The 27610-nt window shown below is 36.6% G+C and overlaps 1 protein-coding gene across 1 annotated transcript in view; it reads left to right on the top strand.

Moving 5' to 3' along the window:
- The first annotated feature begins 20353 nt into the window (after positions 1–20353).
- Positions 20354–27610, top strand: part of LOC111147764 (protein THEMIS-like) — a 64460-nt gene continuing 57203 nt past the window's right edge. The window contains exon 1 of the mRNA XM_022503992.1: positions 20354–20448. Within this exon, the coding sequence (XP_022359700.1) occupies positions 20358–20448 (91 nt within the window). The 5' untranslated portion in view covers positions 20354–20357. The remainder of the gene's footprint in view (positions 20449–27610) is intronic.

Genomic DNA, 27610 nt, shown 5'->3' with positions numbered 1-27610 from the left:
TATGGCACCCACTTTCGAGCACCAAATTCTGTTCCAATTCTCTATTTGCTCCATAACAACTTATGGATCCAAATTGACAACAGTAATTTTATTATCTCTTGTAGTTTGGTGAATCTGGGATTTGGGAAGGGCTTGATGGTGTAGTGTTGGCTCAGAGCCTCATGCAGTTGTGGTCAGAGAGTGACGGAAGCTGGAACAGCTGAGGGCTACATCTCTCTGACTTCCTGCAGTATTTGAGCTTTTCCATTGGTCTCTCGGTGTTCATTAGTTTGGGCTTCCTTATAGCATAGTGGCCCCAGGATACTTCGACTGCCTATGTGGTAGTTGAGGAAGCCAACCTGAGAGTTTGAGCAAGTAAGAAGGATGAATTGCTTTTAATCATTTATCCCCAAAATTTACACAGTATGGTATCTACGTATGTAGAATGAACCTACGACATTCAGTTGGTTTCAAGAGAGTCATAAGCCCACATAGATACCAGGGGGGAAATGTATTTATCTTGTGAAGGAGAAGGGAAAGGGTATAAAGACTTAGTTGTATTTTGTATGCCTATGATTAGCACAAAAAGCTTTTGCTTTTGGCATGCAAAGATAGAGATGTTGGACCAGTTGGAAACAAATAGGTGTACCCTACTGGCCAGGGTCCTCTGAGATAAAAGCCCCTCTGCTACCTAGGAATAAAGTTAGAGACAGTTACTTTTTTTGTGTATGGTAAAATATGCACAACGTAATATTTACCGTTTTTAAACCATGGTTAAGTGAACAAATCACAATGTTGTACATTAGCTATATTCAAAATGTTGTGTAACCAACACTACTTTTCAACAGAGATCATGGCCTTTGGGGGAGGACCAGGTTCAGGAAGATCTGAACCAAATTCAATGATAAGAAAGAAACCATGTCTTCGAAAGAAGAACTATGCTAAGATAGGAAGGAGATTTGAGGTTGCTGACCTAGGTTAAGCAAAAGATCTAGGGAGGGCTTAATGTGTTACTTCTGTATTACTAAGAAACCTGCTATCAACAACCACCAAGGCAGGGGCTGGGTTTTAGAGAAGCTTTAAAGTAGTCACAAAAGTAAAGTAAGTATGACCACCTTTTACTCTAATTTTGTATAACTTACCCTACTGGTTACTTACAGTTAAAGATGAGCATCCTAAGCTTTAAAAACTAGAGAAAGTTGACTTTGAATTTATTTTTCAGTTTAATATATTCTTAGCAATTGTGTTCACTAGAGAGGGGTGGGTTATTTCATTTCTGACTCCCAGAACTCAGACATTAGAACAGATAAGGAAAGTGACAAACCTGTTTTCATTCTAGTATTATTATAACTCTTTGCTGTCAGGAAAGCCAGGCTGTTTTGCTTCCCTTCTGTAGGAAATTGTCAGTTGATAGGCAAAACTTCAAGAATAATTAAAGAAATAGAATATGTACACTCTCTTGGGAAAATCAATCTTTTGCAAATGTATTTAAATGAATTCAGTATCCTTTCCTTTTAATAGTGCTTATCTGGGTGAAAACATTTATTTTAGATTTTATTATGGCACCCAGAAAACTATGATGCCTCTTTAAAAATAAATTATAGTGTAAAAGTCACAGAGGAAGCTGATTGAAAAGAAAAAAAATCTCAGGAACATTCCCTGCATATCTCCTGCTGTCTTATGTGCACTTAAAGTATGCCAAATAAATCTCAAAACACTTCCTGTTACCTGAGACCATCTTGAAGTGTCTCAGTAAATGTTTAATGCATTCCTATCTCTTATTCAACATGCCAGGAGGAAAGAAATTTGTTTCTGGCAGAGGTTGGCTTTGGCAAATGCCACAGGTTAATTCAGCAGGTGCTGTTGCATCTGTGTAAACTGGGGAGGTGGGACAGCCGCCCAGAAATACCGGTCATTGTCTTTCGGAAACCAGACTTTGACTCCTACATTTGGTTGCAAATGAATGTCAGTTCATCTCTTCCCCTCACTTCCTCCTCCACCAAGACACTAAAAGATTGTTTTTATCAATGTAAATATCTTGCTCGGAGAATGCTCAAGGCCGTGGTATTCCTGTTTAGAACTGGAGATGGGATGGCAAAGCTGTCTGTAGGACTGATGTGGGAATGGCGATACTAACAGCTCTAGTACCATCAAAAGGTTCACCACGGGCTGGTGCACTACTGGATGTCACGTGTGTGCAATATTTCACTTTAGTTTCACAGCAATACTCCATGGGTGATACAATTACTACCTTGCTTTAAAGACAAGAAAGCCAGACTTGGGAGAGTTTAAATGACTTGCTTACAGTCTGCTTAATGAGGGACCTGGAGGGACCAGGTGACTTCTTGGTCAATGACTCCACCTACTATACTATTTTGGAAAAGCAGCAGACAGGTGAAAGGAGGGGCATATATGGGCCTTCATGCAACTACTCCTTGAAACTCAGTTAATACCTGTTCATTTGGTGCAATTTACCAGTCAGTAAAACATGAAAGGAGTTAGATTTGCATGGCTGATTTTAGTTGCTCTCAAGGCAGAGAGTTCAGTGAAGTAAAATTGCTCAAAACCTGAAGTCGGAAGCTTGGAATTGCAGTTCTACCTCTGTAACAAACTAGCTGAGTGAACGTGGGAGGGTTACTTACATTTTTTCATGACAGTCAGAGAAAATAAAAACTAAAGATGGGGAAAGGACACTTTAAGTTCCAGATGGCTTTTTGATTTGTGGTTCTAGTTTTCATCTGCTCCCCAACTGCAAGCCTGCCTTTAAACAATTCTGAATCCTTGTAATAATTTTACTCTTCAGATTACTCTAACTGGAATTGGGGGCTGTTATTTTTCAGCTAACACAGCAGGAAATACCAAGTCTGGTCCAATCTGGGTTTAACCACATCAAGATTTAAGAGCTCCATGCCCTTTGTAGACAGACCAGGTTTACAAATGGTGCATTCTGAAGACTCAAAGTTTATATTTACATTGACAAGGTTTATATTTGCATTGGTCTCCTTTGTTGCTGTTGGGGGTGAAGGGTCCTTCATGGCTCCCTTCTTTCCTACAGGACACTGGAAGACTTACACTACTCCAATGCCCTTACGCAGATAATGATCCTTAACAGCAGTATCTGATCAAGCATACAGCTTTTTGTGGAATAATCCCTTTCTTATAAGACATCTGAGGGCCACAGTTATCACTGGTCATGTTTATACTCTCAGGGATTTCTTCTTCGAGATAACTAATTAAGGAGATTAGTCTAGAAAAAAAATTCTCTACAAAAATTACTGTTACCAGCTGACTCAGATTGATAATTCTCTTCTTCCTTTAGGATTAAAATGCTGATCTCAGGGAATGTGTTATACATGGGTTTGTTTGTTTATTCATTTGTTTTTAATGGTGGGAGACTCTCCTTTGGAGTCTCAAGCATCAGTTTGGAATTAATGAAGAGGCACTATCTATACTGGGGTTAGGGCCTATCCAAGAAGCTGGCTTCTAAAGTTACTGCAGCTATGCCTGCTCCTTAAACATCAACACCAAATCTTACAACAAGAAACTTAACTTAACTAGTCAGTGTAGGGGTTAGGTTTCTCCAGATATCAATGCCATAAACTGACTCATGCTAACTTATAGAAAGAGAAAATTTTTTTGAAGTAATTATGACATCTCATGAAATCCAAGGAAATGTTGAACAATTAGGTCTTTTGAATGTGGCAACCAGGAAAAACAAATCCCGGAGACAGGGATTAATGGCTAGTTCTTTAAAAATTCTCACTTTAATGACAATTCCCAATTTCTAACATTTCTTTTAGATCAAATTCTAAATTCTAGTGAAGAGAATCTCATTGACCCAGCTTGTCTAGGTGTTGGTCCCTCTTCAATCAACTGTGGTCCACAAAGTGATCATAACAATATCACTGAGAGGGGGTCCCCTGCTGTTCATTCCAAGAGGAAGGGAATTATGAGCAGGGGCTGGGCAGATAGATTAAAAAAAAAAAATCTGAAACAATGTTCTTCCTGAGGAACTGACTCAGGAAAACATTTAAAAGTAATGATTTTAGGATTAATGTGAAAGACTAGGTATAGTGCTTATACATTTCCGATTATGCTGCTTGGTTCCTGTGCTGTTTTAGTATTTGATCAATTCTATATATGTTATCCTCCTAATAAATTTCACCTTTTTATTTTAATTATCCTTCTTACATGTTGCTCACAACTAAAGGACTAAATAATACAGAGGTTGCTACCAGAAGAAGCTGTTCCATGTTACAGTCCCAAAATGTAACTGGAAGACTGACTCCACTCTGCTCTCTTGATGTTGACTTCCAGACCATTTCTGAGATAGTTCTGGGGAAGGCTTGGAAACTAACCCCCTTTTGTAACCCTTCTTCTACAGTGTGAGATTTGGGATTATAAATACTTTGTCATTTGCCAGGCTTTGTTTTTGCTAGAAATACAACCCTTTAAGATTTTTTCATTTTTTTGTGTCTATTTCCATTTCTTGGACCACAGGTGGACTAGATTTCAAAACAAATGATATTGCAGAATCAAATCCTTCGGTTCTAGTCCTAGCCTGGGAGTCTCTGTTTCTTATCAGCGGCTTTGAGACTAGGTGTTTTGACCTGTCCATCAATTTAATGGCCTCCATCTTGTCCTGTGCCATGTGGCAATCTGAAACAATTGTCTGGTAGTATGTTACTTAAGATCCTTGGCTACAAGCAACAGAAATTGACTAGTTTAAGCAAAGAGATTTATTTTTTATTGTTTTTTAAATATTTTTTAATTTTTTTATAAACATGCAATGTATTGTTAGCCCCAGGGGTACAGGTCTGTGAATCACCAGGTTTACGCACTTCACAGCACTCACCATAGCACATACCTTCCCCAATGTCCAGAACCCCACCCCCCTCTCCCTAACCCCCTCTCCCCAGCAACCCTCAGTTTGTTTTGTGAGATTAAGAGTCTCTTATGGTTTGTCTCCCTCTGGACCCCATCTTGTTTCATTTATGCAAAGAGATTTATTTTAAGCAGATTGAAGAGTTCACTGATTCTATCAGAAGGTGATGGTATAAGATTTAGAAGCTAACATTGCTATATTTAGGAATTAACTATTTTGTCCAAACCACTGAAATGAATGAAGGCCATTCATTTTATTTTTCTTACTCCCTTTGTCTTATTGCTCTCAACATTTAAGTTTCCCACAGAGAGGATATGGTTCTAGCTTTGGTTATCCTTCTGACTCTTTAAGTTTATTTGTTTCAATAAAGGAATTTAATTGCAATGTAAAAAAATATAGATTTTCCTTCTAACACTTTCTCTCAGTTTCAAATATAAAATAATTTTTAAATTAAACAAATATAGGGCTGATTTTCTGACTCTTTCTAGATGTCCATTTCACATAAAATAGGAACTTCTGCACTCTATTTTAAATGCTGGGGAAAAAGTCTACCCATTTTTCTTTCCTACTTGCTCCTCCCATAACAGAAGTTTCATTTTGGTAAGAGTGGGATAAAGGTTCATGTGTGGTTTTGCCTGTCTCTCTCCCCGTCTGTCTGTCTCTTGCTCCTGCCCCCAGTCAGATCACTCTATCTTTCCCTGCCTTGACTTTAATTGGTAAGCCTAACCAAGTCAGGGCCTGAGGCCTGTTTTTTAGAGATAGGCCTGAAAGTCTGACTTGCGAAGGAGGCTGTGAATTTTCCTGAATTTAGAATCTGAAACTTCAACTCTCTTAACTGTCAATTCCAAACTCTAGACTTGCTGGAAGGTGATGCGAAGCTCTACTTTTAGCCTTTTAGCTAATAGTCACAGTTATGTTCTCTAGTCCAGCCATACCAAAAGAAACAAACAACGACAACCAAATACTAACATCATCATGTTGCTTCTAATGTCTGTTTTCAGTTTTGTTTCCAAAAGGGAAGTAAAATAAACCCCATTCAGCACTCCAACAAAAGCTTTAAAACATTTTTCTGTGGTTCTTCTAAAAATAGATTTCCCACAAAAAGGACAAAAATGGATCCATCAGTAAGGTACTATTATAGTGGTACTTTAATATATGTAAAATTAAAGTAACATGGAGTTGAAAATAAAGTGCTGAGGAATAAATGTAACCAAGGAAGTCAAAGATTTATACAATGAAAACTATAGCAAGTTGACCAAATGAATAAGTTACTAAGAAAGTAGATTTCCAGTGTTCTATCACACACACAAGAAGTTAATTATTTGAGGTGATGGATATGTTTGTGATTGTATTAATGACTGCATTAATCATTTCACAATGTATTCATTTATCAAAACATCACATTGTACAACTTTAAATTTTATTTCTCAACCATACCTCAGTAAAGCTGGAAAAAAATAAAATGTAGCTGATTCTAAAAAGAATCCAATACCAAAAACTAGCGATTATTAGGTTCACTGGTAATATATAAAGTCAAAGTCAGTTGCTCTTCTGATAACCAAACAGTGTGCATTTATAAAATATTGTAATTGGAATTTTATTTATAATACTACTTTACTTCTAACAAAATAAGACTTTGTGGAGGACATACAGTTATGTTTTAAGGTTCCTTTTATTCCTTAAACTCTATCATTATGTGAAATAATATACAGCACAAGGGATTCATGCTGTAGAGATTTACAAAGTGACAAGAAAAGGGAATATACATTTTTCATAGTATCTTCACAGATAGGCCTTTATAGGAATAGCAGTGTAAGACTTAGCATCTACCATTTCTCTGTACTGTTCATGAAGGAGTTCGAGAGCAATATTTCCTCTAGATTAAGTCCAAGGAAATAACACAGTCCTTGATTGTCATAACCAATTCAATAGCAGTAGTCTAGGAATATAGCACATGTGACTGAATTCTAAGGTATGGGCTATAAAATCTTACTCAGGAGGAAAATATTTAGCGTCTTTATGTGGTCAATATTTACTTCAAATGCAGAGTAAATAGTGCTTTGGGGATTAAAAACTTAAATTTATAGTCCTACTTCAACAGAGAAGTCTCTCGGTGAGACAAATGCCTTAGCATTGGCCCTTGTTGAGGTCTGGTCAGGACTTTACTCTGTTATCTTGAGGAAAAGAAGAGGAGGGTGGAGGCAGAGCTTGACCTGGATCAGCTTCACATTATTCCATTAAATACAACAAATATGGAAAAGCCATTCATTCGTTCTTTTGGGAAATATTCTTAGCACAGTGCTTGGAGCTATGAGGTGCATGCAGCTGAATTAGACACAGAGTTTTCTTTCCCTTTAGAATTTTAAATCCAGAAACAGAGAAAAGCATACAAAAGGCCAGGTAGTAAGAGATGGTTGGTTATTGAAACTTCTATGAAAGAACAGAGATTTTTGAAAATCCTTTAAAGATCAAAAAAGCCTTCAGGGAGGTAAAAGAATTCTAGTGGGAACTTAAATGATGAATGGAGGAGACACTATTTCCCACACCCAGGAACTGTTTGCCTTACTCTGAGGAATCAGTTCTTACTTCACTGTCTATCCAGCTGTTCGATATCGAGTGTCAGGATGGGGCTGTGATCTGACCTGGCCAGAAAGAGCCCTGCAGTTCTGTGGCCACTGAGGTTGTGCAAAAATCAGGGCTGCAGGCGTCCCCCAATCAGACTGCTAAGAAACACAACCCTAAAGAATGAGGTTCATGTTGTTTAAACAATGGGTTTCATAGCAGAAGCACTGGAAAGGAGGTAACCTCAGGACAGGTGCTGGAGACCTCCTTAACTTCCATACTAACTGGATTGGACTTAGTGAGATGAAGAAATTATTTTTTTGTGAAAGGTTCTGCTCTAGAGTACCAGAAGATATATGACATATTTCAGAATTTCAGGAAGATCATAGCTTTTCTTTTTTGCATTTGCTTAGAGCTTTTAAATATTTTTCAGTTATATATTGTGTCTATTAATAATTCAACTTGGACCATGCAAGCAAGTCATAGTCTAGAGGTCGAAGTTTTCTCAAAGAAGGGTTCCAGTTTCTAGTGAGAACTTCTCAAACTAGTCCTGGACATAAAGGATTCCGAGTCTAAGATGATATGGAAAATTGGAATACTAAGGTGACTTCCATAGCTTTTCAACCCCGTTAAGCTAAGTACATGCTTTAGGATTTGAGAAAGGCATCCAAAGGAAAGTGAGATAGTATGGATAAGCTTTGTCCATGATATTAAACTCATGATATTTTTTGAGAAAATATCAGATTGTCTATTGCTTGCAAACAATCAAACATTAGTCTATCAGCTCCTTGAGTAAAGAGATCATGACCTGTTTGGGATTAGCAGAATCTCTAACAACAAGTTCAGTGCCTGGCATATGGCACAAGTACAATAGATCTCTATCGGGTAAATGAATAAATGAGTACATTGGTTTGGCTATTTCAGCTTTATAATTTTAAGTACGTAACAAAGTGCATAAACATATGTACTCATTTGATGTTTAATAAATTAAGATAAAAATAATATTAATAATAACAAACACCTGGTCAGCTTAAGGAGTAGACCATTACCACTACCTCTGAGTTCCTTGAACACATCTCTTTCTTTCTTCTCTACAATATTTGTAGTATCCTGATTTTTGTGTCTCTTATTTCTTTGCTTCTCATAGTATGTATTAATTGAAATACACATTTGTATTAAATGTAATTATATATGTATTATTTCGTGACTTCTTTTATTCTTGTGTTTGAAATGCACTCATGTTTGTGTGTACATTTGTATATAATTTGTTTTTCACTCTGAAGAGTATTCCAATGCAGGAGTAGGCCCTGAAGTACTTACTCATTCTAGTATTGTTTAGGATTATTTTAGTGTTTTTCATTTCCCATCCATATTCATATGTTAACATGTATTTAAATACTTCCAACAGCAAAACATAACTACTAACTTGGAATTTAATACTCATATGTATTCTTCGGTCTCTCTTCTGTATCTTAGAAAAGATAATTAGGCATCTCACTGCTAGGTGATAAAGAACTTATAAAAGTGATAATTGCCCAGGAATTCTGGGACAGAATCCAGACTTTGACAAAAGACTCTAACTGTATTATTATGCATGATATGCATATTATATACACAGTGATTACATAACTGTATCATGTATTTGTGTATAAATGTATAACATAACCACCTGAAGGAGGTGGAGATAAGATAAGCCTTTTACTTCATTTATTCTTAGCTATTTCATGTGTAGAAAAAGAAAGAAACAGAGAAAGAAAGAAAGAAAGAAAGAAAGAAAGAAAGAAAGAAAGAAAGAAAAAGAAAGGAAAGAAAGGAAGAAAGGAAAGAAAGGAAGGAAGGAAGGGAAATAAATTGGATGTACTGGAAAGTAATGAAATCTAAAGTCATTCTTTTTATATAAAGTGAATGTGTAAATCCCTCACATTGCTATTCTTTAATCTCTTTCTTTGAGATTTTTACTTGGGGTTGAGGGAGGTATAGTTTCCTCAACAAATTGTTTTTTTTTTCCATAAGTAGTTCCTGACTCAGGTTATCATGTCACTAGATATATGACTTTTCCAACTTTGAAAATTATCTCAGTTAAATTGTGTAATACTACTTAGTTTGTAAAATAGGGGAACTTTGAGAAACATAATGATCTCAGCCATATATTGCTTATCTGCCATGTGAGCAAAATACTTAATTCAGTTATTAAAATACTTTAGGAAGTAGAAATCCTACCAAGCCGCAACATGCACCACTCTGTCTTCAGTGTATATAGAGTCATTGGTCATTATTTTATATTTGTATGTTTGTTTATTTTTGTTACCGCCTCTTATCACTCTCCCTATAATCTGTTACTGATACTCCAGAGTTTTAGTCACCAGGTACCTTATTCAGTCTGGTGGTACCAAGTGAAAAAAAGTTTACAAAGAACAATTTCATATATATATATATGTATATATATTTGTGTGTGTGTGTGTGTATGTGTATATACATATATATATATATATATATATATATATATATATATATATGACAGTTTAAACAGAAAGTCTATTGCTCATGAAACTGACTTGGGTTAAAGAAATACATAACCCAACAATGAATACTGTTACATTGAAAAGAAATAAAAAAAAAAAAAAACAGAAAAAGAAATACATAACCTTACTTAAATTTGCCAAACCAAATACCTTATATTTAACATACATTTTAGTATTTTATTTTTTCTCTAGATTTTATTTTATAATATCATTTATATTTAATATATTTAAAAATTTTTAGGTCTGAAAAGAAAGCCCTGATCTTTTAAAGAGGTCAGAACTTAACATTTAATTTGTAATGAGAAATTATTGTGAATCTTTTAAAATTTATTTTTTCGAATGCTTAAGACTGAATTGTTCCTCAGAGACTCTAGTATGTTATCACACTTATATGTAAATGACATCCCTGGTTATCTTTCAGATATAACAAATATATGAAAAGGAGAAAAGACCTGGTGAAGTGGGAATATCTTTTCTACAGGCATATTGGAGTTGTTAAATAATGCCATATAAATGTCAGGAGAAAATGGTAGAGTTACATCATCACAGAAACTTCACCATTTGGAGAGAGAAAATGGAATATATTTCATGAATGAAGGGGTTTTATTTTTGATCAGTCATTATGGTTTTGAAGAAAGGGGTTGAGTTCTACAGCAAGGGCAATGTCCGTGCAGGAGTCACATGATGCCAATATCCAGGTCATTCTTCTTTGCAACATTCCTGTTTCAACCTGTGCTCTTGCTCTGTACTGTATGGTAATAGGCAAAATCCCATGGAAAAATGTGCATCCATTTGAGTAAAGCTTCTACAAGGTGAGCAGGTTTGGTTAGCTCACCACCACTTATATTTTAAAATTAGCTCAGGAACACTGTCCCTAGGGGAAACCATTCTTAACTCTCAAGTCCCAGAGTTGAGTGTGTGTTCCCATAGAGTAGCCTGTTCATCTCTATGGAGAACTTTGTACATTAGATTATGATTCTTAAGCTGTGTGCATGGTCTGCTAAAATGTAATCTTATTTAAGGGCTATTTATTTTCTCAGTGCCTTTTATAATGACAGATGCAGAAGAAGGTTCAACAAATATTTGCGGAAAAAAACAATTAAGCATTAGGGTTGAAAAAAGGGTAACCACCATGATGAACCTTCCTGGGAAGAAATGTGAACCCTGCATTGAGCTTCATTCAAAAGGTGAATTAGAATGCTAGAAGCTGGCGCTTAGAAAATGAGGTCCTGAGGAAGGCACACACTCACAGGTTGTGAGATATTTACACAGAGTAACTGGAGAAGGGAGAGGTTTTGATTTAGCAATCCTTTTAAAGATATGCCTATGTGGATTTTGACAAGATAATTAAATAGTTTTATAGCAGGTTTTAATTTTCTTTCTGGACTATTAAAATACTTTCTGGATTATTAAAATAATTCATATTTATAAATTAAGTATGTACATAATTATACTAAATTAGAAATTACACTAAATTATAAATTAAGAATGTATGTAATTCTATCTCCAGTTGGAGATGGAAGAACGAGGTGATCAAAGTACTGCAAATAGGCAGCCATATATAGCACCGGAAACGCTTACGGTAAGTATACTATGAATTTGCCCACCAAACACCAATTTCTCCTTTTGTTGGTAATAGCATGCTGACCTTCTTTTGAGACCTGTCCTCTCCTAACTCTATTATTGTGACTTAGCAGGAACAACAGCCTAATAAAAAATATATGAATTTGACTTGGGCAATTAGCATATTTCATTTCCTCAGTCACAAAGACTGGATGAAAGATGAACATGTAACCCAATGTGAATCAATCCCAGCTTATCCTGGGATTTTTCCTGGTGTAAGTAGGAGAAAGGAGTACTCTTTCAATTGCACTTGGATCAATGCCGATATAGGTCTTGAGTTGCCAGGTGTTGCCAAGACAGCATGACCTCCCTGAAATGCAACCTATGCATAAGGAAATCTGAACCTGATGCTCTGATGATGTTGTCTGATCGCCCAGAATCAGTTTATCCTGGAGTTAGAGTCGGTTCTTAACAAATCTGAACCTGATGCTCTGATGATGTTGTCTGATCGCCCAGAATCAGTTTATCCTGGAGTTAGAATCGGTTCTTAACACATCAGTGACTTGAAACAATAATTTCCACATTAGGGAGCAATTCCTATTTTCTAGGAAAGGCTTACTTTTTTATTATTTCAGAAATAAACTATGAGGAGAATGTTTTAGAAAATTAAGAGACTTAGATACCAGTCAAAATGATCCATCTCTAAGTTTAGTCTCCTCTCAAAAAGTATTATTTCATAATATTCAAATATTGGTTTTTAACTTTTTTTTAAAGGTTTTTTTTTGTTTTTGTTTTTGTTTTTTTGACAGACAGAGATCACAAGTAGGCAGAGAGTCAGGAAGAGAGAGAGAGAGAGAGAGAGGGAAGCAGGTTCCCAGGAGGGCTCAATCCCAGGACCCCGAGGTCGTGACCTGAGCTGAAGGCAGAGGCCTAACCCACTGAGCCACCCAGGCGCCCCCAAATATTGGTTTTAAACCCCTGTTTTGTAGTTTATGTAGTGAGGTTTTGTTTTCTTATTTGTTTTTTTGTGTTCAGCTAGTTGTACTCACTTTTTAGGAAAATAGGTACTGAGTGTTTAACAAAGGAATGAACATCTTGAGCAAAGCTTGTTTTTAGCTTTTCTTTGTTTTTCTTTGTTTTTCTCCAACATTACTTCTCTTAGGGCAGGTATGATTGGCAATGATGGGATGATGACTAATTATAACTCTATCATTTCCTTTTAGGTTGGCTAATGGGCAAGGCCATCTCTGTTCTTTGGTAAAATCGTTAAGGGGCAAGCTCAGTGTTTGAACAGAGATTTTTCTCTACAGGAAAATTCCAAGCATGTTTGAGTTACTGGAATAATGTGAAGGCATCTTTCTGAGAGAGATGCCCTCAAACACTGTTGATGCTTACCTGAGAACAAAAGCTTTCAGCCACAAGTATTTATTCCAACTTTTCCTAAACAAAAGGACCAAATGTCTCATACAGTTTGTGGCCACAAGTTTTGTGGAGCACAGTGTTTGAGTTGAGCTCTTGTCACTTGCATTCTATTCATTGCAACAGAGTCTCCAGAAAATCACCGCTGAAGAATAAACTGTGAAAGTTTTGTTGTTTGAGGTATAGTTGACAAAAAAAATGTTATGTTCATTTCAAAGAAGTGTTTTAATGAAGGGAGGAATTTGGTCAGATTAATACTTTAGAAAGGTCAAATGGACTTCACAGTGAGGAAGGAAGTTTTAAGAACTAAGAACTTTTACATTCGTGTAGGCAAGAGATGGTGGTGGCCTTCATTACATAGGTGCCAGTGGCCTTAGGGAGAGATAGGAGAGTTGAAAAACATCCTAGCAATAGACCTGGATTTCCCCACTGATTGTTTGATAGAGGGTATGACAGAGAGGAAAATGTCATTAAAAGACCCAGGGTTCTGACTTCAAAATTGGATGGAGGTTGTTGCTATTTTCTGAGACAGAGAGTATAGGGGACTGGAGGGGGAGTGGAGAAAGCAGAAAAAATGAACCATTCAATTTTGTGCATGTTGAATATAAAATTTGAAAAATATCCAGAAGGTCTTATACAGGTCTGGATCTCAATAAAGAATTAGGGCCAGAGACAAAGACTTAGAAGCCATCATTCTTCTGGTACAGGTCGGAGGTCATAATGGACAGCCCTTTAATTGATTGATTTTTGGTTATCATTTCCTTTTTCTGAGAGTAAGTCGCTAATTTTTAGTAAAAGGATCAAGCAGTTTCCAGAAAAATATTAACTTGGCCATCACTTTTAGAAATGAGAATTAGTTGCTAACACATAAAAGGTGAATTCACAAGGAAAACATCAGTTTTGATTTTTTTACCTTATTTTTATATTTTAAAGATTTTATTTATTTATTCAACAGAGGTCACAAATAGGCAGACAGGCGGGCAGAGAGAGAGGGAGAAGCAGGCTACCCGCTAAGCAAAGAGCCTGATGTGGGGCTTGATCCCACGCCACGACCCTGGGATCATGACCTGAGCCGAAGGCAGAGGCTTTAACCCACTGAGCCACCCAGGTACCCCCATTTTTTATTTTTTTGAAAATTTTGTAAAACCAGGGCCATTGGCCTTATATTTTTTCCTGACAACAACAACAAGAGATGGGACAGCCTGTTCTCCATAAGGCCCTTTGTCCAAGAAAATTTGTTTTTTAAACTTGGCCCTTTTGGTGCTTCATATTACCTTATACATTGCATTTAAGATAGAAATTGCAGTTAAATACCCCAAGTAAATGTGAGCAAGAACACAATATTTAAAAAGCAGAGAAAAGGGAAACTGCAAATTTGACCTAGATGAGGCAAGTAGAAAAATAGAATGAAAACTGAGGGAAGCCAAGTAAAGAGAGCATTTCAAAGTAAAGAGCACGGTCATGAGTATAAAGGTAAGATAAAGAATAAAAATGTCCACCAAATGTAATAAAGAGGGATAGAGTAATAGGTAGCTTAGGTGAAAACAGTGAAATGAAGGTGTTAGAAATTACAAAATTAAAAAGGTAATCTTTATTTATTCAAAAGAAAACAATTTCATTGACTCTTAATCTTTTAATTTTTTTAAAATAAAACCACACAAGCATATTACAAATATAAAATTTAGTACCTATTCTAGACTTTCTTTTCTATGCTGCTTATCCTTTATCCTCAATTTTTCACATCATGTTGCTGGCAAATTTCTCACGTCAACAATTTTCTTTGATGCTTTTTAGTGGCAGCGTAGTATATAACCATGTGAATAACTTGTGTAAATAACCTCTATTCTTGTACTTTAGTTTTCTTTCCCTTTTTTTGCTATTAAAAGTAATAAATGCTTCAATGAATGGCATAATAAATCATTGTGTGTATAATCTTTATCTGATTACATTTAAATGTAAAATTACTAGATCAAATTGATTTTTCAAAATAGATCACATCAGTTTGTAGTACAAGTGAATATACTGCATCCTCAGCAATATACGGGTTTTAAGAATTAAATACACCGTTGTTCTCTCAGCATTTGAGTGCAATTGATCTTTGAACACACAGGTTTGAATTGCACTGGTCCACTTGTACACTTTTTTTTTAAATTTTATTTATTTATTCGACAGACAGAGATCACAAGTAGGCAGAAATGCAGGCAGAGAGAGAGGAAGGGAAGCAGGTTCCCCGCTGAGCAGAGACCCCCCCCCCCGATGCGGGGCTCGATCCCAGGACCCTGAGATCATGACCTGAGCGGAAGGCAGAGGCTTAATCACTGAGCCACCCAGGTGCCCCCACTTGTATGCTTTTTTTATCCCCCCCTGAAAAAAAGCTGCCTTGTTTCCATATGGTCCCTGGCTAGGGAGACTCCTGGCTAGGGAAAGGGCTCCAGGGTCACTAAAAAGCTGCACAGGGGCGGAAGGGAGAGGCTCAGGCAGAAGCCCTAACACCAGGGGAACGCCAGAGGCACCCCTCAAGGCCCGCTGGGTCCTGGGGGCTCCTAATTCCTGCTTGATTTTGAGCCTTTCCAGAAACTGGCCCAGGCCAGCCTGCAGAGGAGAGTGAGGTGGCCGCCTACTTCCCGATGCTATTCGCCTCTTATCCGGGAAGTGGCTGGTCAGGGAGTCAGCGGTGGGGTATGGCTGACTGGGCGGAACCCAGGGCCTGCAGATCACCCGCGCCTGGGCAGGTTCTCGTCCAGGACCGTGGCGACCGCGGGGCGTCCTGGGTTTTACCACTTGTCTTGGGGCGGCGTGCAGAGGCCCGGGAAGAGGGCGCGGTTTCCGAGCTGGTTTTGCGTTTGGGAGAGCTAGGAGGCCTCCTGCTTCTCCTCAGTCGACGCCAGAGGACGTGGCCGGGGACCTCCAGAGCCACATCGTCACAAGGCAAACAGGCCCAGAGAGAGGCAGGTGTGGAAGCCCTGCAGATGCGTGTTGTCACTGGAATAATTCCCGTGAATCTGGGGCTCATGGTTGATGGCAATGAGGAGCTAAGTGCACAAAAACAAAACAAAGAAAACAAAACACCAGTGTTGGCTGGTCCTGGAGGCAGGGGATGCTGCGACGATGGCTTTGAAGGTTGCGACTGGAAAAGAGGTTGGAGGGTGGTCCAAGGCTGCCGAAAGGGGTGGCCTTGGGTTTGTTCCCCGATCCCCCCACACTGTTGTAGCAAGAAATGGATCCCCGGGAACCCCCACCGCAGGGCTATACCTGGAACCATGTTGGAGAATCTTTAGCCATTACTTCGTGAAATACTGCTTCTCCCTCTTTGCCGTCTCTCCTTTCATGTGAGGATGCAAGGTCACATAAGACCTTTTCACTGTGGCTAAAATGTCTCTTCTATTCTTATATGTTGAATTCTTTTTATCTCTCTTTAATAGAGAATATTTTCTTCTTTCCTTGGTCCATTTACCAACCTTCTCTTACCCTATGTCCAGAAGTCTTAATCTGAGTTGTTATTTTTCAACTCTAGAATTTAATTTGATACTTTTAATAGATGGCACTTCTCTACTGAAATTCTCCTTGTCTTCTAGTTTCCAACATGTTAATCAAAATTATTTTAAATTGCATGCTTCATAACTCCATATCTGAGCTTTTCAAATTATTAAATCCTAGACATTGTGTTTAAAATACTGTAGAAGTTCTGGCTGCTTTTCCCCAGTGACAGGGTGTTTGCTTTTGTACCGCATCTCAAATGGCTCAGATCACTTTAATCCAATCAGGGGTTGAGGTAACTTTGATCTGGGCTTCAATATTGTAAGGCCTATTTATAGTCAACCCGTTTGTTCTTTTAGGGACTAGGCTTCAGGGACCCCAGCCAAAAACACGGGGTATTTACCAGAGCTCCTTCCTCCCCCTTAGCAGGGTGTGTTTTCCCGCCAATGAGACCCCAGAAAGTGCTGCTTGGTTTTGTCAGCTTTTTACAGATCACTTTCTAACCGGTGTCATACAATCAACTCTATGCTGGTTTTGAACGCGCCAAAACCTGGAGGGAGAAAATGGTGCTAAACAACTCATTTCTGTTTCCCTAGATGCCTTGCTAGCCCCAAATTCCAATTTTTATCTCCTTAGCTATCTGAAACTGCTAGAAATTCAACTCGGCTTCCTTCCCCCTTAACCACCACATACGCTCTGCTTCTCAGCTTCTCTTTTGATGCCAAATATTAATCCACACATGCCTTGAGGGGAGAAAAGGGGTGGAAGTTTGGGTTCCTCTCATTGTGTTTCCCTGTTTTTCTGGTTTTGGCATCTCAAGTCCCAACTGCTCTGATAGCTCTCCTATTCCTTAAAACAAGAGTGTCAAAACACCATTCACTATTCTCGTTGTCATTGGTTGGAGAGTTGGTCAGATAGCTCATAGCCAGAAGCAGAAGTCCTTGAATATTTTTTATTTGCGTATCACTTAATATGTGCTCTTTATGTATCCCAGACATCAATTCTTAATTTGAAGTGTGTATGTGTGTGTTTATTTTCTATTTTGTTAAAGCTTCTTTTTGATTTATAGACATATTTCCTATGTCTGTCATCAAATCTATTAGTCTTTTCCTTGCATTAAATGCTTTAAAAAATTCTTCCCTTACTTTCTTCAGACATTTTTCTATTTTCTCCTTTGTTTTATTTTTGTTTAAGCTTCACTTTTAAATTTATCTAAATTTAATTTTGGTGCATAGAATGTTAGGGAACTAACTTACTTAAAAAATATTTAACAACTATTTGTTGAATAAAACATTTTTCTCTACTGCGTTGGAATTTCACCTTTTTCGTATAGGAAATCATTGTACTCTGATTTGTTTCTGAGCTCTCATTAATATCATTATTATTGCACTTGTAATTTACTGTTTCAGTTGTTCAACTGTAGTCATCCACTTAAGATTCAAGTACTTTCCCAAAAGTTTTATTTGTCAGTTTTGTCTTGGCTGTTCATGTCACGAATTCCTTGCCTACGGTGTCAGAAGTGATTTCTATCTAGACTAAAGTAGTAACCGTGGGGATACAGAACAAGAATAGAATGAGTGACAGTGAGGGATTGAGGGATTCAGAGACCAGAAATGGCTTCTCCCATGATGCAGCCTTCTGGCTTGGGAAACTGGTAGAAGGGTAGTGTCATTAACTAAGATTGGTAATATAAGAGAATCAGATTATAGTGGAAACCAAGGGTTATCTGTTGAAAGAACAGAAGCAGGGATAGCATAGATAACTAAGATACAGGTGATGTTTCAAAAAGGCTTTATTGGCTAGTAGGATAGAAAGTTGATTTGGGAAAGTTAAAAAACAAAAATAAAAACAAACAAAAAAAGCAAGTAAAATCTAGCTTGGAGTAAGTATGAAATGAAATTGGTTGTGGCACCAGTTCTAAAAGATGTAGGATTTTTAAGGAGCCATCCACAGCAGCCTTTTTTTATATGATCTGCAATGTGAGATATGCTTTTAGGCTGTAAACAGTATTTGCAGCCAACTGAAGAGCCTGAGCTTGCAGGAGGCAGACTGATCAAGTTTGGGAGATTTTTGGGACAAAATAGTTCCAAGTGAGGAATTAGAAGCTACTAGTTAAAAACTATGAATAGGACCCCATAAATTCTAGTTTTGTAAAGAAAGAAATGAAGCCAAGCAGATTATTGCAAATGTCAAATATGATTTGAGCTGAAAGAGTTTTGTAACCTCTATATCACAATAAGGTTGTGTTTTTATTGCTTGGTCATTTATGTGAAGGGAATGGTGGAGCTGGGGTGAGCCCTGACCCCCCCCTGTCTAGCTATACTTTGCAGCCTGAAGCTATAACAGTTTCCCAACAAAGAGCCAAGAGTCCCCAGTTTATAAGGAGAACGTGCAGCTTCTTAGTATCTTTCACCTGTATCTATACTAACTAGTCTTCCTTTATTTGTCCTTAAAGAGACTTAGAAAACATCAACTTGAGGGACGCCTGAATGGCTCAGTTGGTTAAGCGGCTGCCTTTAGCTCAGGTCATGAGGATCTAGTCCTGCACGGGGGCTCCTTGCTCAGCAGGAAGCCTGCTTCTTCCTCTGCCTGCAGTTCCCCTGCTTGTGCTCTCTCTCTTTCTCTGACAAATAAATAAATAAAATCTAAAAAAAAAAAAAAAGAAAGAAAATATCAATGTGAGTTATATAAACTAGGTATAAAACATTGTGCTAAATACAAAGAATAGAGGGGGGGGAATTTTTTTTAAAGATTTTGTTTATTTATTTGACAGACAGAGATCACAAGTAGGCCGAGAGGCAGGCAGAGAGAGAGGGGGAAGCAGGCTCCCCGCTGAGCAGAGAGCCCCATGTGTGCTCTATCCCAGAGATCACAACCTGAGCTGAAGGCAGAGGCTTTAACCCACTGAGCCACCCAGGCGACCCTGAGAGGGGGAATTTTTAAGGGATCTGTTTCAACAAGGGTTCTCTCGCTTCTTTGACTTTGGACATGTCCCTCTCCCCACTATTTGGACCACAGAATCCGAAATGCAGAATTTTAGTCTGGGGAGAAATTGCTTGATTCATTGACTCCGTCTGCTTTTTTTTTTTTTTTTTCATTTAATAATTGAGCCAAATGAGGAACAGAGACAATAAGGCTCAAGTCATCTATACATCTAAAGAGAGTTAAACCCAGGAAACCCAGTTTCCTTACAACAGATTTAGATACTTTCACTATTCTGTAGTGATTAGAAAATATGTATTAACCTACTGGATTAACTTACTGTATCATTTTGCATATTGTGCCCCTCCCCCACCCTCCTTTAAGATTCAGCAAAATTTTTAATGTGGAACAATAAAAAGTGGTTTCGATCCTCTCTCTTCAGAGTATCAGATTTCTCAAAAAAGCTGACACAGAGCACTTTTGTAACCAAATTTAATGTGAAAGCACTGAGAGTATGCAAACAAGGCACAAAGCCAAACTTTAGAAATGAGCTAAAGACATAAAGAATTAACATGGTGCCATTTTAAGATTTGACTCTAGTCCTGTATTCCTATTCTTTTCTGGTTCAAAAAGCCACATGCAGCCCTAACTCCCAACAGTCTTGCCAGTGTTGTAGAGGCGCACCTGGGCTGGCAACAGACAGAGTGAGCTACTTACCAACTCTTGTTTTTTTTTGGCATTGTCTGTTCAGACATGCTCACTGCTCCCCCCATCCTGTTCTGCTTCAGTGTCAGAAGGAAATGAAGCCACAATGAGAACAAAAAGAGCTGTCACACCTTTTGTCCCCTGCCTCCTCCTCTTCTCCTCACAGTCCTCCCCACACAGAGTTACTCCACCCTAGTGGGACTCTAGTGCGACATCCTTGCCTGCCCGAAGGAGGAATGATCAGCAAGGACAACAGCTGCAAACAAGTGACACCCAGAAGGCAGGAGCTTCTGTAAGTGCTTGGACTGTGCAAGACCCAAGCCATGGCATTGTCGCTGGAAGAGTTCGTTCACTCCCTTGACCTCAGGACGCTTCCTAGGGTCCTAGAAGTCCAGTCAGGCATCTATTTTGAAGGTAAGCACCCTCTTCTCCCTTGGCTGCTAGAAACTGCTAATAAGGTATGCACTTTTGGGAACTGGAAGGAGAAATTTTAATAGACAATATGTGAGTTCTGTTGAAAGAAAGGTAATCACAAAAGAGAGAAAGTAATTAACGGACAGGTGGTTACAATCCCAGAGTGCTAGAGAGAAGAAACTAGATAGGACTCTGGGGTAGGTAAGGGAAAAGGAATTAAGTGAAGCTTTTTGAGCTTTTTTGTAGGCCTCTTAACAGTCCAACATGTCTCTTCTTTGAAGTGGGTTATACTCCAGGAATGAAGAGTTACTATGCATGTTTATATCTCTAGAATATGCAAAATAAAATTTAGTGTTTTTTTTTTTTTAATAAAACAGCTATTAAAAACACAGTGTTTAGAAAGAAAAACTAACCAAACTCTTAACCTCTTTGCAGTGTTGCTTATGCCAACATTTCTCTCACTTTTTCTGTAGTGGTCTAACTCCTCTAATTCCTTAAATAATGACATTCTGATTTGAAGGCATAGAAATTAATATCTGCTAATCGAAGATGATTTGTAAGAATCTATGTTGAAAAGTTAGAGTTCAGCTAAGATTCTTGAATAATAAGTTAGTGTGTTTTGAGGTGACTTACTGTGTTAATTCAGTAAAAGAATGTTAAATCCTACGGAACATACCCTAGAATCTTTAAGGAGTGAGTTTGAAAACATGTAAGACAAAGAGTTATTTTCTAGGAAAATACATGTTTCTAGTCACAAGAGTGGTAGAATTAGATTCAAAAAAACTACTGGGAAATTAAGTTAAATAACTGTTGGTAGGCAAATCTGTCCTACTCATAGACAAAATCGTGTTTTGGATATTATATTATGAAATAAAGATTGACAAATGTCAGATCTAGCTTATACACACATACACACACTCACCTGCTGTCATCATCAGTTTGACATAGGGTTTTGTTGAATTCATTTGTAAATCGATTATGTGGAATCAGACCATATTATGAAATATATCTTTGTTCCTAAGCCGACCCCAAATCATTTTTTTTTTGGTCTCATGGTTTGTGCTTTTGAAGCTTTGCATGAGAAGTTACAAAGATATTTTTCTTTATTATTGTATATCAACTTTACAGTTTTATATTTCTCATTTAGTTTTTAATCCACTTGGAAGACACTTTGTGATACATTGTAGAGCGATCCAATTTTAGATTTTTCCATATAATAAACCTGATTTCCCAGTACCATTTACTAAGCTAGTCATCTTTCCCAATTGATTTGTGTTGCTACTTTAAATCATATTATGGGCTCACATCTGGATCAGTCTGTCTCTGAAATATTTCTTCTACTCCACTCGTCTTTTTTTCAGTTGTTCTCAAATCACCCTATGTGTGTAACAATGGTTCCAGGCTAAGCGTGTAATATATTTCATGTATAGACCAGACCCTTGTTTTTATGCCTTTTTGCTAAGTTGACTTAGCTATTCATAGATGTGTAATTGTGTTTTCAAAGAAATTAATTTTGTTACTGAAGAAATGCTACTAGAATTTTAATCAGGTTGTATTGAGTTTATAGATTAACTTGAGAAAATTTGACATTTTTATATTAACTCTTATAAAAGAAGATAGCTTATTTCTCCATGTGTTCTGACTATCATCATTCTTAAATGTTTTACTACTGTATTATACTTCAATTAAGAGAAAAGAATGTACAGGGGCACCTGGGTGGCTCAGTTGGTTAAGCAACTGCCTTCAGCTCAGCTCATGATTCCAGGGTCCTGGGATGAGCCCTCTGTCAGGCTCCTTGCTCAGCAGAGAGCCTCCTTCTCCCTCTCCCCCTGTCTGCTGCTCTGTCTGCTGCTATGCCTGCTGCTCTGCCTGCTTGTGCTCTCTCCCTCTCTCTCTGTCAAATAAATAAATAAATAAGAAAGAGAAAAGAATATACAGTTTGATGAGTTTTCACAAAGTAAACACATTTATACAGCCAACACTCAAGTCAAGAAATAGAAAATTGCAAATATTCTAAAAGCCCCAGTTTGTGCCCTTTCTCAATCATTATCTACCATCCTCCCCAAAGGTAACCATTATCCTGACTTTTGTCCATTTATTAACTTTACATAAATGAAAAAATTATAGTATGTGTTCTTCATTGGTTGGCATATATATTCAACATTATCTTTGTAAAATCCATCCATGATGTTCTATATAACTTATTCATTTCAATGTGTATAATATTCTCTTAGTTAACTATACCACAATTTATATATCCATTCTATTGCTCATGGGCATTTGGATTATTTCCAGTTTGGAGCTGTTACCAGTAATGTTGTCATGAACATTCTTGTACAAGTGTGTTCACATGTCTATACATGTGTGTTCACAAGTCTGTGCATTTACCTAGGTATATACATAAGTGGAATTGCCATGTCATATGGTATGTGTATGTTCAGCCTGGATAGATAACGTAAAACAGGTTTTCAAAGTAATTATACTAATTTGCATTCCCACTAGCAGCGTGTGTTTGGGAGTCCCAAGTGATCTGCGTCTTTGGCAATACACTCGATGTTATCAGTCTTCATGATTGCAGTTATTCTGATTAGAGTATAACGGTAGCTCATGGTTTGAGTTTGAATCTCTCCAGTGACTAATGAGATTGGTCACATTTTCATATGTTTATTGGCCTTTTGGAAATACTATTTTATTTTTTTTAAGGATTTTATTTTTATGTGATCTCCACACCCAACTTGGGGCTCAAACTCACAAATCTGAGATCAAGTGTTGCATGCTTCTCTGACTGAGCCAGGGGCCCCCAGAAATGCTATTTTATGAAAACATTTTTCATGTCTCTTGCTCATCTATTTATTGGATTTTGTAACTTCTTTTTATTGATTATACACACACACTTACATATGTATCTATGTATATATATAGAGTGGGTCCTGACCTTTTGTCATCAACTTGTGTTGCAAATAGCCTCTCTTAGTCTATAGATTGACATTTTATTTTTTAAATGGCAGCTTTTGATGAATGTAAGTTTTTAATTTTAGTGTAAGTGTAGTCAGTTAATAATTATTTTCCTTTTTGTGTGTTGTCAAAGAAGATTTTCTTTAAGCTCATGAAGATGTTCTCTTAGCATCTATCCCATTTGTTTACTCCCTCCTTTAGATCTGCAGTCTACTAGAATTGATATTTTTTGTATATGATTTGAGATTGAAATCACTGTTTATTTTTTTCTTCTATAGAGGCAATTGGTGCAGTGACTTTGATTGAAAAACTGCCTTTTTCCTACTGCCTTACTGTGCTATATTACTCATAAACAGTGTCCATACATGTGTGGGTGGGTCTCTTTCCATAGCTTCTATTCTGTCCCATTCGACTAATTGTTATCCTTACATTAGTTTCACCCTATCTTAATTAATGCACGTTTGGAATAATACATAATTTATATTGTATATGATAATATGCTGCAAGGGCTGTGGCTCTCAAATTTGGATGCACATGAAACACCTGGAAAATATAAAAAAATAACAATGCTGGATCTCTCCTTAAAGATAAGGATTTAATTATGTAAAAGATACAGTATCACCATCAGGTTTTGGAAAATAGCCCTGATGACTATAATATGCAGCCAAATTTGAGAATTATACTATGGAATAAGTTCTTCTAATTTATTATTCTCCTTCAAGTTGGGCAGTTTGAATTTTCGTATACACTTTAGAATTAACTCATCAACTTTCACAAAAGTCTTCTTGGCATTTTCTTAGCAATGCCTTGCTTTAGAGAGAATTGGCATCATTTTAAATTAAGTCTTCTGACCCATAAACCTGGTATAGCTATCTAGTTATATAGATCTCCTTTCATTTTATAGCTTTTTTTTGTGGAGTTCTTATACTTCCTTTTATTCTTAATTTGACTTTTTCATTCCATTATAAATAATATATTTTGGAGACTTTCATTTTCTCTTTGTTATGTTTTTTGAATTCTAAAAATAATACCTTTATGTTATTTTGGATTTGTTATGTACATATTTATTATTATATGAATATTGATGGATCTTATTTCTTCCTTCCAATTATTGTATTTTTTTTTCCTTCAGTTAAGGAACTGACTAGTGCTTCTACTATAATACTGAATAGGAATAATGATAAAAAAATCACAACCACAGAGAGATTTCAGTAATTCATCCTGAAGTATGTTTTAAGTTAAATAAGTTTCCATTTTCTGATAATTTTTTAAATCATGAATATCTGTTTAATTTATCACATAATCTTTCTGTGACTTTTGTGATGATTATATGTTTTTTGTATGTATTGATTTTTAAAATGTCGAATAAGCCTTTTCCCTGTGGAATAAAACTAACTTGGTCATATAGCACTAAATTTGGTTTACTAATTTTTTTTCTTTTAGGATTTTTGTATCTCTTTTGGAGAATGAAATTAGCTTATAATTTTTATTTCTTATAGTGTCCTAACCATGTTTTTGTACTGAGTTATGTTGACATTAACAGAATTTCTTGGATGGAGTCTTCTAAAATATGCAAATTTAGTGCTACTTCTCATTTAAATATTTAGTAGACTTCCACATGAAGCCATTCTGACCTGGGATTTCTAATATAGAGATCTTTTAATTATGATTCAGATTTTTAAATAGTAAGGTCTTCCTATGTGCGAGCATAGTTTCTCTTTCATTAAAATAAAAACAAAACCCATCTAGATAAAGTATTAGAGTTCAATAAAATGTCTCCTAGATTAGTTCCTAGAATCCACACATGTAAACATATATATATGTATTGCTATATTGACTGCTAATCATATTTCTTCTGTTTTCTTATGGACTATCACTGATATAGAGGAATCAAGTAAATATCAGTGGTACTGATGAACTCTTATTAATTCTAATAGTTTATCTTTTTTATTGTGTTGGTTTCCCTAAAACCAATAGATACTGATACCAGTAGAAAGTATCAAGAGTTGCATCTCTTTCCTACTGTTTTGCAACCTTTTCTTCCCCTTATCTTTATATTGTAGGCCAGGGCCTCCAATACTATTTAAGCAATAATGGGAATCCTTGTCTAATTCCTATCATAAAGAAAATACATAAAAAATTCTTTCTTTAAGTCTAATGTTCTAAGATTGGTATTTAACCTTCACTGAATTAAGGAAGTTTTCATCTATTCCTTGCTTTCTAGGTGTTTTCATAGTAGATAGATACTGAACTTCATGAATATTTTTTCTGCATTGATTAAGATAATAATGTACTTTGGTTTTCTTTAGTCTGTTAATGTACATTACCTTTAAAGAATTTTTGAGTTGAGGGGCACTTGTGTGATTCAGTCAGTTGCGTGTCTGACTCTTGGTTTCCACTCAGGTCATGAGCTCAGGGTTCTGGGATCAAGCCCTGAATGGGGCTCTGTGCTCAGTAAGGAGTCTGCTGGAAGGGTCTCTCTCTCTCTGCCCCAACTCCTACTTGCATGCCTACTCACATGCACATGCTCTCTCTCTCTCTCAAAAAAAAAAAATCTGGGGTGCCTGGATGGCTCAGTGAATTAAGCTTCTGCCTTTTGCTCAGGTCATGATTTCAGGGTCCTAGGATTGAGTCCTCCATCAGGCTCCCAGCTCATCGGGGAGCCTGCTTCTTCCTCCCCTCTGCCTGCTGCTCTGCCTGCTTCATCACAGGCTCTCTCTCTCTCTCTTTGTCAAATAAATAAATATAACCTAAAAAAATAAATAAAATAATTTTTTTTTTTTTTTTTTAAGAATTTTTAGGATGGCTTAGTTGATTAAGCATCTTCCTTCAGCTCAAGTCATGATCCCAGGGTCCTGGGATGGAGTCCTGCATGGGGCTCCCTGCTCAGCGGAGAGCCTGCTTCTCCTTCTGCCCCTCCCCCCACTCTTGCTCTTCCTCTCTCTCTCTCTCACAAATAAATGAATAAAATCTTTAAAAAAAAAGAATTTTCAAGTTGAAGATCCTTTCATATTAAATATACATTTTTAAAATACAATTGTAGAATTTATATTTAAGATTTTTACATTTAATCACATTTGAAATGAGCCAATAAATTCATCTGTTTTCAATTCAAGGCAACACTAACTTCCTAAAATTAGCTATAGAGATTTTTGTTGTTTTCTATTTTCTTGGTAATTAAAAAAAACTTTGGAATTTTTCCTTAAAATTTGGTAGAAATCTCCTATAAGAACTATTGACCGACCACAGAATTTTTGGAGGAAGATCAGAATTTGGTTTTGATAATATGCCCTCTTCTTTTGCTTTTTTCATTGATTTCTGACTTGATTTTCATTATTTTCTTTCATTTCTCTTTTTGCTCCTTTGCTTATATTCTAATATCCTAGGTTGAATCAGTAGTCATTTTAAAGACATTTCATGATTCTCTTGATTATAGTTTAAAACTGTAATTTTTCCTCTAAGTATTTCTTTAACTGTGTCTTGTGAATTTTGTCAAGTAGGATTGATTATGCAGCTCACAGTTTATTCCTTTTAATCCAATGACTGTTTTATTTATTTACTGATAATATGGGATTTCTTTAGCTGTTTAACTATTCTTAGCTTTTCTTTTGCTTTTAATTAATATTTTGTTGTATGTTAGAAAATAATAGTCTGTATTACATTGTTTCTTTGAAATTAAGACTTCTATCACTTTATGGTATGACATAACCTACTTTGGAAGTACTTCATATGTGCTCAAAGAAAGCATATGTTTTATTGTTTGGTATAACATTTCTCCATATATACCAAGTAGCTTGAGTTTTTCATTGTTTTGTTTGAATCTTGCTCTCATTGTGTATTTTTCATCTGCTTTATCATTTTCTGAAAGAGTTATATAAAAGAAATCCTTTTGTTGTTCATTTATCTAGATCACTCCTCATTTCTGTCTTTTATTTTTGAGGTTGAGTTGTTGCATGTGCTTATAATAATGAGGGTTATAGCTTCTTACTCTATTTTTGTCATCCTTTTTCCAAATGATTTTTTTATTAAAGTCTATTTTGTTAGATAATAATATGACTTTTCCAGGTTTCTTTTGGAATATTTTTTCTAAGTATCTACTCTCAGTATTTTGGTGTCTTGTTTTTAGTGCAGGGAAACATATTCTTTATATTATTTTTGCTTCTTCTAATAGTATAGAAAGTCAAACCAGGTTTTGCCCATCTTGTGG

This window comes from Enhydra lutris, unplaced genomic scaffold (assembly GCF_002288905.1).
Source record: "Enhydra lutris kenyoni isolate GAN:26980312 unplaced genomic scaffold, ASM228890v2 scaffoldscaffold17, whole genome shotgun sequence".
Taxonomy (NCBI): Eukaryota; Metazoa; Chordata; class Mammalia; order Carnivora; family Mustelidae; genus Enhydra; species Enhydra lutris.
This window is presented reverse-complemented; position numbering and strand designations above follow the sequence as displayed.